The sequence below is a fragment of the Nerophis lumbriciformis genome, linkage group LG05 (genome assembly GCF_033978685.3).
Source record: "Nerophis lumbriciformis linkage group LG05, RoL_Nlum_v2.1, whole genome shotgun sequence".
Lineage (NCBI taxonomy): Eukaryota > Metazoa > Chordata > Actinopteri > Syngnathiformes > Syngnathidae > Nerophis > Nerophis lumbriciformis.
The window spans coordinates 18130184-18145393 of record NC_084552.2 but is presented as its reverse complement, the minus strand read 5'-3'; the positions used below and the strand labels follow the sequence as shown (position 1 = coordinate 18145393).

Here is a 15210-nt window from a genome sequence, read left to right as displayed (position 1 = left end):
TAGAGGGGGGGGGGGTTACCCACATATGCGGTCCTCTCCAAGGTTTCTCATAGTCATTCACATCGACGTCCCACTGGGGTGAGTTTTTCCTTGCCTTATGTGGGCTTTGTACCGAGGATGTCGTTGTGGCTTGTGCAGCCCTTTGAGACACTTGTGATTTAGGGCTATATAAATAAACATTGATTGATTGATTGATTGATATTTTCGACCCAACTCTCTCATTTGAGTCACACATTAAGAGTGTTACTAAAACAGCCTTCATTCATCTCCGTAATATCGCTAAAATTCATCCCATTTTGTCCACCACCGATGTTGAGATCATTATTCATGCGTGCGTTACGTTTGTCTCGATTACTATAATGTATTATTTGAGTGTCCGTATGTATAGCATTAAAAAATTACAGTTGGTACAAAATGCGGAAAGTTTGATCATATTGCGCCTATACTGTAAATACCTTATATACCTATAGACATATTAAGGGTGTGGGAAACAATCGATTCGTATTCGAATCGCGATTCTCACGTTGTGCGATTCAGAATCGATTCTCATTTTTTAAAAATCGATTTTTTTTCTTTTCATTTTTTTTCTTTTTTTAATTAATCAATCCAACAAAACAATACACAGCAATACCATAACAATGCAATCCAATTCCAAAACCAAAGCCGACCCAGCAACTGCAATAAACAGAGCAATTGAGAGGAGACACAAAAACGACACAGAACAAACCAAAAGTAGTGAAACAAAAATGAATATTATGAACAACAGTATCAATATTGCTTACAATTTCAACATAGCAGTGATTACAAATCTCTCATTGACATTATCATTAGACATTTATAAAAAAAAACAAAAAAAACAATAGTGTCACAGTGGCTTACACTTGCATCGCATCTCATAAGCTTGACAACACACTGTGTCCAATATTTTCACAAAGATAAAATAAGTCATATTTTTGGTTCATTTAATAGTTAAAACAAATTTACATTATTGCAATCAGTTGATAAAACATTGTCCTTTACAATTATAAAAGCTTTTTACACAAATCTACTACTCTGCTTGCATGTCAGCAGACTGGGGTAGATCCTGCTAAAATCCTATGTATTGAATGAATAGAGAATCGTTTTGAATCGGGAAATAACGTTTTTCAATCGAGAATCGCGTTGAATCGAAAAAATCGATTTTGAATCGAATCGTGACCCCAAGAATCGATATTGAATCGAATCATGGGACACCCAAAGATTCGCAGCCCTAATACATATATACCGAAATATATAGCTATACTGTATATACCTGTATATATACCTATATATTTACCTATACTGTATATAACTTTATATACCTATGTACTGTACCTGTATCTATACCTATACTGGCTCACCTGCACTGGCTTCCTTTGCACTTAAACTGCAACTTTAAGGTTTTACTACTTACGTATAAAATACTAAACGGTCTATCATCCTATCCTAATGAGTATCATATGCCCCGGCAAGAAATCTACGTTCTAAAAACTCCGGCTTACCTACTGTTCGCCCTGAGATCGGTAGGTTGTGAGTTCAAACCCCGGCCAAGTCATACCAAAGACTATAAAAATGGGACCCATTACCTCCCTGCTTGGCACTCAGCATCAAGGGATGGAATTGGGGGTTAAATCACCAAAAATGATTACCGGGCGCGGCACCGCTGCTGCAGCAGCCGGCAGCTGCAATCATCCACCAGCAATCTGCGCACCTGGCGTTAATGAGAGATCCTGCCTTCAAGAGCCTGCTCAGCCTGCAATCCGTCGTCAGAACATAATAATCTGTTGTCGTAAGCATCCCGTGTCTGGCTTCCCTGCCATGCGTCTGATCTCTCTCCGTGTCTTCCGAGTTCCCGTTCTGATCTCCCTTGTGTCTTCCCGCAGTGCTTCCCGTGTCTTTCATGATCGAGCTGTGTGCGTCGACTTTCCCCTTGGACTTTGGGGGTATACTGGTATAGCGCTTTTCTACCTTCAAGGTACTCAAAGCGCTTTGACACTATTTCCACATTCACCAATTCACACACACATTCACACACTGATGGCGGGAGCTGCCATGCAAGGCCCTAACTACGACCCATCAGGAGCAAGGTTGAAGTGTCTTGCTCAAGGACACAACAGACGTGACGAGGTTGGTAGGTGGGGATCGAACCAGGAACCCTCAGGTTGCTGGCACGGCCACTCTTCTACCACGCCACGCCGTCCCACTGCTACCCTTGATCCTCGACCCCGCTTTGCACACAGACCTCTTGACGCCTCTCTCAACCCCACGGACCTACCGCTTGTCTCACGGACCTTCTTCCTGCTTTGTCCCTCCTCTCGCCCAACACATCACGATAATACACAACAAGGGGGTAGGGAGTAGCGGGGGGTGTATATTGTAGCGTCCCGGAAGAGTTAGTGCTGCAAGGGGTTCTGGGTATTTGTCCTGTTGTGTTTATGTTGTGTTACGGTGCGGATGTTCTCCCAAAATGTGTTAGTCATTCTTGTTTGGTGTGGGTTCACAGTGTGGCGCATATTTGTAACAGTGTTAAAGTTGTTTATACGGCCACCCTCAGTGTGACCTGTATGGCTATTGACCAAGTATGCATTGCATTTACTTGTGTGTGTGAAAAGCCGTAGATATTATGTGACCTGGCCGGCACGCAAAGGCAGTGCCTTTAAGGTTTATTGGCGCTCTGTACTTCTCCCTGCGTCCGTGTACACAGCGGAGTTTTAAAAAGTCATAAATTTTACTTTTTGAAACCGATACTGATTATTTTGAAACTGATACCGATAATTTCCGATATTACATTTCAAAGCATTTATCGGCCGATAATATCGGCAGTCCGATATTATCAGACATCTCTAATAGTTATACAAAAGTTATAATAATTCTAAATTATGGTGTTAATGTCGGCATAACATTAAATGTTTTTGATCCAACTCCATATGGAAAATCGGCAATTCATCAGTGGCATAGCTTTAGTATTTTGACTTTTGAGGTCACCTCTTTGCATCCACCTTTAAATGAAACAAGTTTTGCGACATAGAAATATTTTAATGTAAAATGTTGCATCAATTAGATACAAACCTGAAAAAAAAAACATGCTCACCAAAAATAAAATTGTGTTCTGCCCAGCGAAAGGAGCATCCACATTTCTCTCTGAAATGTTTGTGTTCAAAAGTTAATTTTGCTTTGACCTTGTATGGGGATGTCAAGGCGTGGAAAGAGTGTGATGTGAGGTGGCGTGAGCTGCGTTTCTACTCCAAATGATGGGAAGGTGTGTGTAGGCCAGGTTTTACAAGTGTGATTATTTTATTCTGTCTCAAATTATGGGTGCTTACTTTTAATCAGAATTTCTGATGAAAGTTATATGTAGAGTGTGTAAGTATGCATGTGTGTACATGCATACATACACACGCATACATGCATGATGCAAATATATATGTGCATCTATAGATGCATCCAAGCATGCATTTAAGTATGTAGGCAAATATGTACGTAGGTGCTTACAGGTGTATGTGTGTATGTTTATACACATAAACACATGCATGCCTTTGTGTACGTACAAAACCCAAAACCAGTGAAGTTGGCACGTTGTGTAAATCGTAAATAAAAACTGAATACAATGATTTTCAAATGCTTTTCAACTTATATTCAATTGAATACACTGCAAAGAACAAGATACTTAACATTCTACTGGTAAACTTTGTTATTTTTTTGCAAATATTAGCTCATTTGGAATTTGATGCCTGCAACATGTTTCAAAAAAGCTGGCACAAGTGGCAAAAAAGACTAAGAAAGTTGAGGAATGCTCATCAAACACTTATTTGGAACATCCTACAGGTGAACAGGCTAATTGGGAACAGGCGGGTGCCATGATTGGGTATAAAAGCAGCTTCCTTGAAATGCTCAGTCATTCACAAACAAGGATGTGGCAAGGGTCACCACTTTGTGAACAAATGTGTGCGCAAATTGTCCAACAGTTTATGAACAACATTTCTAAACAAGCTATTGCAAGGAATTTAGGGAGTTCACCATCTAAGGTCCGTAATATCATCAAAAGGTTCAGAGAATCTGGAGAAATCACTGCAAGGCCGAAAACCAACATTGAATGCCGGTGACCCTCAATCCCTCAGGCCGTACTGCATCAACAAGCGACATCAGTGTGTAAAGGATATCACCACATGGGATCAGGAACACTTCAGAAACCCACTGTCAGTAACTACAGTTGGTCGCTACATCTGTAAGTGCAAGTTAAAACTCTCCTATACAAGGCGAATACCGTTTATCAACAACACCCAGAAACGCCATTGGCTTCGCTGGGCCTGAGCTCATCTAGGATGGACTGATACAAAGTGGAAAAGTGTTCTGTGGTCTGACGAGTCCACATTTCAAATTGTTCTTGGAAATTGTGGACGTCGTGTCTTCCGGACCAAAGAGGAAAAGAACCATCCAGATTGTTATAGGCGCAAAGTTGAAAAGCCAGCATCTGTGATGGTATGGGGTGTATTAGAGCCCAAGACATGGGTAACTTACACATCTGTGAAGGCGCCATTAATGCTGAAAGGTACATACAGGTTTTGGAGCAATATATGTTGCCATCCAAGCAACGTTACCATGGACGCCCCTGCTTATTTCAGCATGACAATGTCAAGCCACGTGTTACATCAACGTGGCTTCATAGTAAAAGAGTGCGGGTACTAGACTGGCCTGCCTGTAGTCCAGACCTGTCTCCCATTGAAAATGTGTGGCGCATTATGAAGCGTAAAATACGACAACGGAGACCTCGGACTGTTGAAAGACTTAAGCTTTACATCAAGCAAGAATGGGAAAGAATTCCACCTGAAAAGCTTCAAAAATTGGTCTCCTTAGTTCGCAAACGTTTACTGAGTGTTGTTAAAAGGAAAGGCCATGTAACACATGGCCTTGGTAAAAATGCCCCCGTGCCAACGTTTTTGCAATGTGTTGCTGCCATTAAATTCTAAATTAATGATTATTTGCAAACAAAATTACATTTCTCAGTTCGGACATTAAATATCTGGTCTTTGCAGTGTGTTCAGTTGAATATAAGTAGAAAAGGATTTGCAAATCATTGCATTCTGTTTTTATTTACGATTTACACAACGTGCCAACTTCACTGGTTTTGGGTTTTGTATGTAGATGCATGCATACAAACATGTATGCATGTGTATATGTATGTAGATACATACATACCTATAAACATACATGCATGCATGTATGTATGCATGTAGTATGTATGTATGTATGTATGTATGTATGTACCTACATTCATGTATGCATGCATGTATTTATGTATGTAGTATTTATGTATGTAGGTATGTGTCCTTGTATGTATGCAAGCTTGTGTTTTTGGCTCATATTTCCCGACTATGTTTGTATAATGAAATAATCCGTTTGAGGAGTAACATTAACATGATAAAAACTTTCTGGATAACATTTTACGTTTTGTCACTCATTATATTAAAAATAAAACATAAAACTGTATGCACCAAAAAATAAAAAACAAAGAGACCCCCCAGCTGGCTATCATCTTTTAATTATCTGTTATGTGAGTTACAATCATCCAAATGTACAATTATTTTTGTCTTATTTTAAACATTTACAACAAACATGTTATATTATGTCCATGGTAGTATTACTATGGATGCATCTCATGTCACTGAAAAAGAAACATTCATACTTAAAAACTAAAACATATTAGACCCTTGTGTCTAATGTGCACGCACTTGTTAAAACTTGCCATACTTTCTTTTTAGTGTGCGACTGCTTGCTGCTTTTGTTTTTTACAATTCAAATTACACATAAATATAGTTCAATCTTGTCCTATACTGAAACAAAAATAATCTAATCCCAGTTTCCAGATTTCCTCAAATAGTGGCCTGTAATGACCTCCTGGCATCTGTAAAGCTGAAGTTGATGCTGACATTGAGTTTTTATCGTTAATGAAATAATGAATACACATCTCACTAACTAAGATGTTATATTTTATTATTCATCAATCATATTATATATGACAAATCTTGTTTTTACAATTTTGTTTCTATCCAAACAAACACATGCACACAAAAAATGGAGATACACGGTTTTATTATTTGGTAATTAATCATGATTCGGTTTTTTTATTTCAATACTTTTGACTTATTTTTTTATAGATTAGTTTTATCTAAATATAATACATTTGTGAAAAACTGTAATAATAAAACAAAATGGTACAAAATTGGAGATACTTGGTTTTATATTTTAAACTGGTAAAAAAAAAACAGAAGGGGGAAATAATTTAAGAAATGTATATTTTTTTTCATAAGACATTTTAAAATAAATTATAATCAACTTTGGAAAAATAGAAAAATAAAAATTGGGAATACCGCTTTCGTTTGGATGGTTATGCTGTTTTATATGTATATACTTTATTAATAAATAAAAATTCTGAAAAATTAGTAATAATATAGTTGATTTGGGAAAACATTTATAAATGTATATACAGTATGTTTGGATTAATTATATTTAATTCAATAACACTTATTTTGGAAAAAAAAATAATGAAAAGAAACTATGGTGAAGCCTACTTTTTATTTGTGACAATATGTTTGTATATTTAATTAAATCACATTTATTTGGACACTATTGGAAAGATAGTTCAGACACTATTATATCAATTTTTATTGGAGTTTATTTGATAAAATGACAATACATGTTTATAAATTGATTTTAATCAAATTAATTAATTTGGGTGATTTAAAAAAAAGAAGAAGTTAATATTAGGTTGTTAATATTAAAAAAATATACAAACAGTCACCAGCTACTCTCTATTGTGGCCACTATATGGGGGAATATGTTAACTAGACATGACTAATCAACTTGTGTTTGGCATTCGCACTTCCTTGCCCTAAATCTGTAGACCCTACATCAGTTGTTTTAGAACACTGGAAAAAGTATTGGATTTCAAAAGACAGGAAAAAAAGAACATGCAGTTGTATATTTAATATGGAGACACATTGAGCCACGTCATTCATGGCGTTGGGCAAAATGGCGTCACAGCTATGGTCGTCTATATTGCGTTGCATGCACAAGTAAAGAGTGACAGTCTTTTTATGAAGGACCTTTGAACGCATCACCCAAATAAATAAACCTCATTATTATGGCTTTTAGTGTAGTGGTGTTCCTACAGCTTCTAATTTATTTTTTTCATTATGCTCTACATTATATATAAATGTGTCGGACTGTTTGGTTGATAATGCAACATGGTACCTTGGCACATGACGACGATAGGAGGGGTAGGGGGGGTACAAGGTAAAGTAGGTGCAGGCATTAATAGGAGTGGAGCTGGGTAAGCATTCTAGCTCTGGGCGGTTAGCCGTTGCTCAGTGAGAGAAGCCTGGTGCGACACAGTCTTGTTTTCGTGCGAACGGAGCTTGGAGACCACATTGATGAACGCACGGGTCTGGACTTCTTTGTGGAGAGGCTCTGGAATGATAAAGAGGAATTCATTAATTTCTATGATTTTTCCAAGAGGGCAACAACGTGGGGACAGTGGAGTATCATACTAATAGATAGATAGATAGATAGTACTTTATTGATTCCTTCAGGAGAGTTCCCTCAGTAAAATTTAAATTCCAGCAGCAGTGTACACAATTGTAAAAAGTAAACAGTAAATAATGGGTGTATAAATGGAAACAAAATAGAAAAATATTACAATAAAAATAAAAAGCAACAATGAGAATAAAAATATAACAGTAAAATAAGAATATAACAAGAGAAACTAGGCAGTAGTGACCATGTTATGAAAAAGTATTGCACTGTTATTGTTTTGCATCCCCTGTCATCCTAGTACACCCCTCCCCCCCAGAGAGGAGTTGTACAGTCTAATGGCGTGTGGGACAAAGGAGTTTTTGAGTCTATTAGTCCTGCACTTGGGATGAAGCAGTCTAGCACTGAACAGGCTCCTCTGGCTACTGACAACGGTATGCAGAGGGTGACTGGCATCATCCAGGATGCTCACTAGTTTTTCCACAGTCCTCTTCTCTGCCACCGTCACCAGTGAGTCCAGTTTTATTCCGATGGTAGAATCGGCCCGCCTGATCAGTTTCTCCAGTCTGGAGCTGTCCTTAGATATACTGCCCCCCCAGCACACTACGATGTAGTACAGAACACTGGCAACCACAGACTGGTAGTACATCCACAAGAGTTTTTTACAGTACAGTACAGTGCAGCCTCCCTTTCCTGTACAAGTGGTCCGTGTTAACAGTCCAGTCCAGCTTATTGTCCACCCACACCCCGAGGTACTTGAATGAGTCCACAGTCTGTACCTCGACTCCCTCGATCACAATAGGTTGTGACCTTGGACTCGACCTCCCAAAGTCAATGATAATACATTGCTAATACACGATAACCTGGTGAGCTAGCATCGGTTTATTGTTGTTAATTTTATCCAAGGGGAGACTGAGGGCAGCAAGAAGTGGAGTGTAATTCTGAAGCGTCAAAGGCACTGAAACTGGGTTATTACTTCAGGACTTATATTTTCATTGACCAGTTGCCGATACAATGAAAATAGCAAACAAGCTACAAAGGAAAAAAGGGTTTTAAAAACAAAAAAACAACATATAAAAGAAGAAGAAAAACAGGAAAAACAAAAGAAGCAGTGACAGGATGACTATTTGTAAAGCAGTGTAACTGTTCTGGTGCGTTTCCAGTTCTGACCATGAGAAGAAGCTGATCATGTATTATGAACCTGATTCCAGTGGATTGATTGAGTGGACAAAACATCATCACCTTTTATGTAGGGTTGTACGGTATACCGGTACTTATAACGTACTGCGGTACTAATTAATTGAAAACGGTATAAGCGGATGGAAAATGGATGGATGGATGGACTATACTGCTTTTAAAAAGTACCGGTATCGTTGTTTCATCTGAATGCCAACTGTGCGGCGGTGACTACAGAGCTGAGGCGCATGATGTTGAGTTTGTCAAAACGCACACACAAAGTACATACAAGCAATCATATCTTAGAGAGTAAGAATGGCAAAAAACGACAATTCTACTGGTTAATAAAGAGGGTGGTGAAGTACAATATGGAGGTATTTGGGTTTCAAAACTAACAATAAAGGTGACGCTTTAAATACCGCGCTTCAATTGTTGCTTTAAAACACGCCTCGCCAAATGTGGCGATTAGTATTACCACCTTTGCTTCAAACTTAGATAAACGTTTAAATAATAAGCATTCAGATCTACACAAGGAGTTTCAAGAGTGACAGGTAATAATGTAGTTGTTACACCTGTCCTGCTGTTCGGCTCCCATGCAGACTGTAGTTGAGGAGCACAGGTCAGATGTTCCCTTCAGGGTCGATGTTTTCGTCGGGGGTAATGGGTCTGCTAAACTCTGCTTTAAGGTCAGAATGACGAGGCCGCCGAGACGTGACAATCTGGTTACTTTAATATTAGTTTTGCGGGACACAACGGGCCCCGTTCATCACGCTACTGCGCAGTGCACTCCCTCTCTCTCTCTTTACTTGCCCAATCACTCACTGACGTCACTCAGCCAACCCATGGCCATTCTCATAAACACGTATACTGTACACTACTCTCATAAGTTATCCAGCTCCTCTGGTGTGCACATGTAGATACATAACATGCAGATACATAACATGTAGTTACGTAACATGTAGATACATAACATGTAGGTACAGAGATGCGCACACAGCTGCTTGGCTTGATGCCAAATATTAGTGGAGTTAAGACTGCCCATTTAGCGTCAACTAACGCAAGTAAAATGACTGAATTTGGTAACAAATTGCTTCAATTAGTGTTTTGTCTTTAACAATGTTTGTTTTAGCTGCTACGTGGCTTATCTGGGTACATGTATCCATAGTTTTGTTTTTAGTACTTAAAATATTTGTATTTTTCTTAAAGCACAGACCAGGAGTGGCAACCATAAATCAAGAAGAATTTAATATAATGACAATAAAGCTTTGTATTCTATTCTTATCTAATCCTTGATTATGGCAGACTATATGTCATATGGAAAATTATAAAAAGTTATTTGAGTGCGACAAGAAAAGTCCAATGTATTTAATGCCTGTTAATTTTTAACCATCTAAAATTGTTCTTTGAGTGCAATAGGAAACATATGATTAATGTATCGTCAGATTTTCTGTTAAAATAAAACCAATATTGACATTGTTTGTTTTATATACATTTTGGTACCGAATCATTGGTATCGGGACAACCCTTTTTCTTTGTTTTCATTACCTTCTGTATCGGCCAATGTGCAGCCAGCATAGCATACAGGCATGACGTGCACCTGCAGGGGGTTTCATTGACTAAAGCAGATATGTTACGACGCCCAAGACAGATCCTTAAAAGGTGGACACACTCTCTACATGTTTACCTTTTATCCATCATTACTATAAATCTGATAACATTTTATCAGCAGCAAGGAAAAGTGTCTGGCAACGCATTTCGGGCAGTTTGTCCAAGTAGTATTATTATTGGCCAAACAAGTCAATTTGGAAGCACTTTAGTCCTATGGGAATTTAGAGTAAAACAACAAAACAAAAGGAAAGGTCAATTTGCATATATTTCTAAAAGGGCTTTTGTTTTCACTATACCTCTTAAAAATAGCACATTAAAACACAAAAAGAGTAAGAAGTCAACATTAATGTGAGTAAATGGTTGTTTAAAAAAACAGGCATAATTACTATAGATTAGAATGAATTCCATTAATGATAATTAACCCAAATTAAAACACAGATTAATCTGATTAAAAATCCTAATTGTTTAACAGCAAAAGTTATTTATCAAACGTGAGACAAAAGGAAACTAATGCTACAGCATCCAAAGCTAATGCACAGAAACGTTAAAATGTTTTCGGTTTTGCAACTGATCAAACAGAAGACTGAGGGCAGTGAGTAAACGGAGTGCTGCAGCAAAGTGGAGAGTGTGTACTATAAAACTGTAACATTGATGTTTATATTTGTTATTGATTAAAGAAGAAACCTGACTGCTTCAGCAAAGTGGAAACTGGAGTATAAGGCACAAAAACTGGGTAACTGTATTTGCTTATCTAAATATACAATGAAAAGCAAACTCACCAGATCCCATGACTGCACAAATGAGGATCATGGAGTTATATTTAATTTCGGGTGCACTCCTTTCATCAGACAAAAGCTTGTGAAGAACTGCGACGAGGTCGGCAGCCACAAAGTGCTTCTCAGCTGCAACTACAAAAAAAAAAGGTGTTTATGTGTGTACATATGTCATTATACAAAACCTAGAACCAGTAAAGTTGGCACATTGTGTAAATCGTAAATAAAAACAGAATATAATGATTTGCAAATCCTTTTCAACTTATATTCAATTGAATAGACTGCAAAGACAAGATATTTAATGTTCGAACTGAGAAACTTAATTTTTTTTTGCAAATAATCATTAACTTACAATTTAATGGCAATAACACATTGCAAAAAAGTGGGCACAGGGACATTTTTACCACTGTGTTACATGGCCTTTCCTTTTAACAACACTCAGTAAATGTTTGGGAACTGAGGAGACCAATTTTTGAAGCTTTTCAGGTGGAATTATTTCCCATTCTTGCTTGATGTATAGTTTAAGTTGTTCAACAGTCTCCGTTGTCGTATTTTACGCTTCATAATGCGCCACACATTTTCAATGGGAGACAGGTCTTAACTACAGGCAGGCCAGTCTAGTACCCGCACTCTTTTACTACGAAGCCACGCTGTTGTAACACGTGCAGAATGTGGCTTGGCATTGTCTTGCTGTAATAAGCAGAGGCGTCCATGAAAAAGACGTTGCTTGGATGGCGACATATGTTGCTCCAAAACCTGTATGTACAGTAACTTTTAGCATTAATGGTGCCTTCACAGATGTGTAAGTTACCCATGCCTTGGGCACTAATACACCCCCATACCATCACAGATGCTGGCTATTGAACTTTGTGCCTATAACTATCCGGATAGTTATTTTCCTTTTTGGTCCGGACGACACGATGTCCACAGTTTCCAAAAACAATTTGAAATGTGGACTCGTCAGACCACAGAACACTTTTCTACTTTGCATCAGTCCATAAATGAAAAAGATGATGATGATAAACAAGTGGAATAGTGGGGAAATGTTCTTTGTTGGCTGTGTACTGTGTGCAGAGAAACAGTGTGGACAACCAACATAATGGAAGAACAAATGAGCTGCACAAAATTCAAGTCTTTTGACTTTCATGATCATAAATGCTATGAGTTAGAAAATAACATTGACCCAGATATTCACTTCTATCAGGACTCTAATGTGGACTGTGAGTATTATACTGAAGAACAGTTTAATTCAAATGTTAAAATGGAAGGCTTTTCTGTTATTCATTTCAACAGCAGGAGTCTTTACAGTAACTTTTCCAAAATTAAAGAGTATCTTAAACAAATACAGCAAAGGTTTACCATAACAGCAATTTCAGAGACTTGGTTGAGTGACAGTAAGGAATTACTGGATGGATTAGAGGGATATGAAATGTTTTGGCAAAACAGGATGAACAAAAGGGGAGGAGGTGTTGTATTGTTTATGTGTTTTGTTCTCAAATGTAGGCTGATTGCTGACATGACAACTGCTATTGACAATCTGATGGAATGTGTAACTATTGAAATCAGTGTTGAAAGATCCAAAAACATATTACCGGTAATTAGTTGTATTTATAGAACTCCAGGATCATGCATTGATCAATTTAATAAGAAAATGTTTGAGTTATATGAAAGACATAATGATAAGGTAATCTTGATTTGTGGTGACTTCAACATTGATTTGATGAAATTTAATGATCACATGAAAACCACTGATTTTGTTAATTCCACTAATTGTAAAACCTAGCAGAATAACAAAGGACAGCTTAACACTGATTGACAATATTTTTATAAATGTATTTGATGGGAATAGAAAAAGTGGCCTTTTAGTGACTAATGTTAAGTGATCGCTTGCCTGTTTGTTAGAATAAAATCACCAGAAGCAGTTAAGGCATTCAAGGCTGATCTTTTAAATCAGGATTGGCAAAATGTTTTTGTGGAGGATACTAATGAAGCATACAATACATTCCTGGATATATTTCTGACACTTTATAACCGTCATTGTCCATTGAGAGAATATAAGCAAAATACTAAAAAGAGGGAGAAACCATAAATAACAAGGGGTTTAGTAAAAGCCTGTAAAAAAAAAAAAGTAGGCTTTACAAGGAATTTATTAAGCATCGAACAAAGGAAAATGAGGACAAATATAAAAAGTATAAAAACAGATTGACATGTATCATGAGGCTGCAACAAAAAAACTATTATAAACAATTGCTGCATAAACATAAAAATAATATCATTGAAACCTGGAAGGTGCTTAATACTATGATTAAAAAATCTAGCAAAAAGGATTTTACAGCTTATCTGGTAAAAGATGACAACTCAATTATTGAAAATATAGAAGAAATAGCTGAGGAATTCAATAAACTTTTTGTGAATGTTGGCCCAAATTTGGCAAAAAATATTAAGTTTAATATGAATGATGAGAAAAAGTTAAAGCGTGTATCTGACATTAAAAATTCAATGTTTCTTGGCGGAGTTTGTGAAAGTGATGAGTTAGAAGTGGTAAGAAAGTTTGAAAACAAAAAATCTGTCCATGGTAACAACATGGATATGTCACTTGTTAAAGAAGCCGTTTACTTATATATGTAATAAATCTTTATCAACTGGAACTTTTCCTGACAAAATGAAAATTGCTAAAGTTATTCCGATTTATAAAAATGGTGATAAACATATGGTCTCAAATTATAGACCTGTGTCTCTACTACCTCAATTTGCAAAAATTCTTGAGAAATTATTTGTACATAGACTTGATAAGTTCATTGACAAACATGAGCTACTGAATGACCATCAGTATGGGTTCAGGAGTAATCGATCTACAACCCTAGCAGTGATGGACTTTGTAGAAAACGTAGCTACAGCAATAGAAAAAAAGTAACACACCGTTGAAGTATTTATTGATTTATGTAAAGCTTTTGACACAATCGATCATTCCTTACTTCTGCAAAAATTGGAAAACTATGGCATAAGAGGTGTTTCACAAGAGTGGTTAAGTAGTTATTTAAGTAATAGATCTCAATATGTGGAAATTAATAAGACTAAATCACAGCCAAGAAGAGTAACTTGTGGGGTTCCACAAGGCTCGGTATTGGGACCTAAGTTATTTATACTATATTTAAATGATATTTGTTCAGTATCTAATAAATTGAAATTTTTTATGTTTGCAGATGATACAAATGTATATTGACCATCAATATGGGTTCAGGAGTAATCGATCTACATCCCTAGCAGTGATGGACTTTGTAGAAAACGTAGCTACAGCAATAGAAAAAAAGCAACACACCGTTGGAGTATTTATTGATTTATGTAAAGCTTTTGACACAATCGATCATTCCTTACTTCTGCAAAAATTGGAAAACTATGGCATAAGAGGTGGTTAAGTAGTTATTTAAGTAATAGATCTCAATATGTGGAAATTAATAAGACTAAATCACAGCCAAGAAGAGTAACTTGTGGGGTTCCACAAGGCTCGGTATTGGGACCTAAGTTATTCATACTATATTTAAATGATATTTGTTCAGTATCTAATAAATTGAAATTTATTATGTTGGCAGATGATACAAATGTATATTGTTCAGGAGAAGACTTGAAGGAAGTGTTAAGGGTAATAGAGGTTGAGTTGATTCAGCTAAAAAAATGGTTCTATATCAATAAGTTATCATTAAATGATAAGAAAACTAAATTTATGGTGTTTAGTGGTGCAAGGACAAATTGTGAAGTAAAATTAAAATTAAATCAAGTGGAAATTGATAGAGTATAGGGATGTCCCGATCCGATATTTGGATCGGATCGGCTGCCGATATTTGCCAAAAATTGCGTATCGGCAAGGCATGGGAAAATGCCGATCCAGATCCAGTTTTAAAAAAAACTCCGGTCCGTGTTTTCCAACACACCGATTTAAATAATACATTCCACTTTTCTGCTGCTCCGTAATTTCCGTTCCGCATTTTCCAGCACACCTTCAACACATCCACATGTCTGTGAATTCTCACGCAGTTGCTTTTAGCTGCTGGCATTACACGACAGGCTCTTCTCACTCTTTCCTGTGTCTCCCTCTCACAGACAGCAA

At 37.0% G+C, this 15210-nt stretch overlaps 1 protein-coding gene across 2 annotated transcripts in view; it reads right to left on the bottom strand.

Moving 5' to 3' along the window:
• Positions 1–5541: 5541 nt before the first annotated feature.
• Positions 5542–15210, bottom strand: part of rap1gds1 (RAP1, GTP-GDP dissociation stimulator 1) — an 83905-nt gene continuing 74236 nt past the window's right edge. For both annotated transcript variants that reach the window (XM_061961164.2, XM_061961167.2), the window contains 2 exons: positions 11112–11240; positions 5542–7485 (listed from right to left, as the gene is read on the bottom strand). In XM_061961164.2, coding sequence (XP_061817148.1) covers positions 7358–7485; positions 11112–11240 — 257 coding nt within the window. In that variant the 3' untranslated portion in view covers positions 5542–7357. The remainder of the gene's footprint in view (positions 7486–11111; positions 11241–15210) is intronic.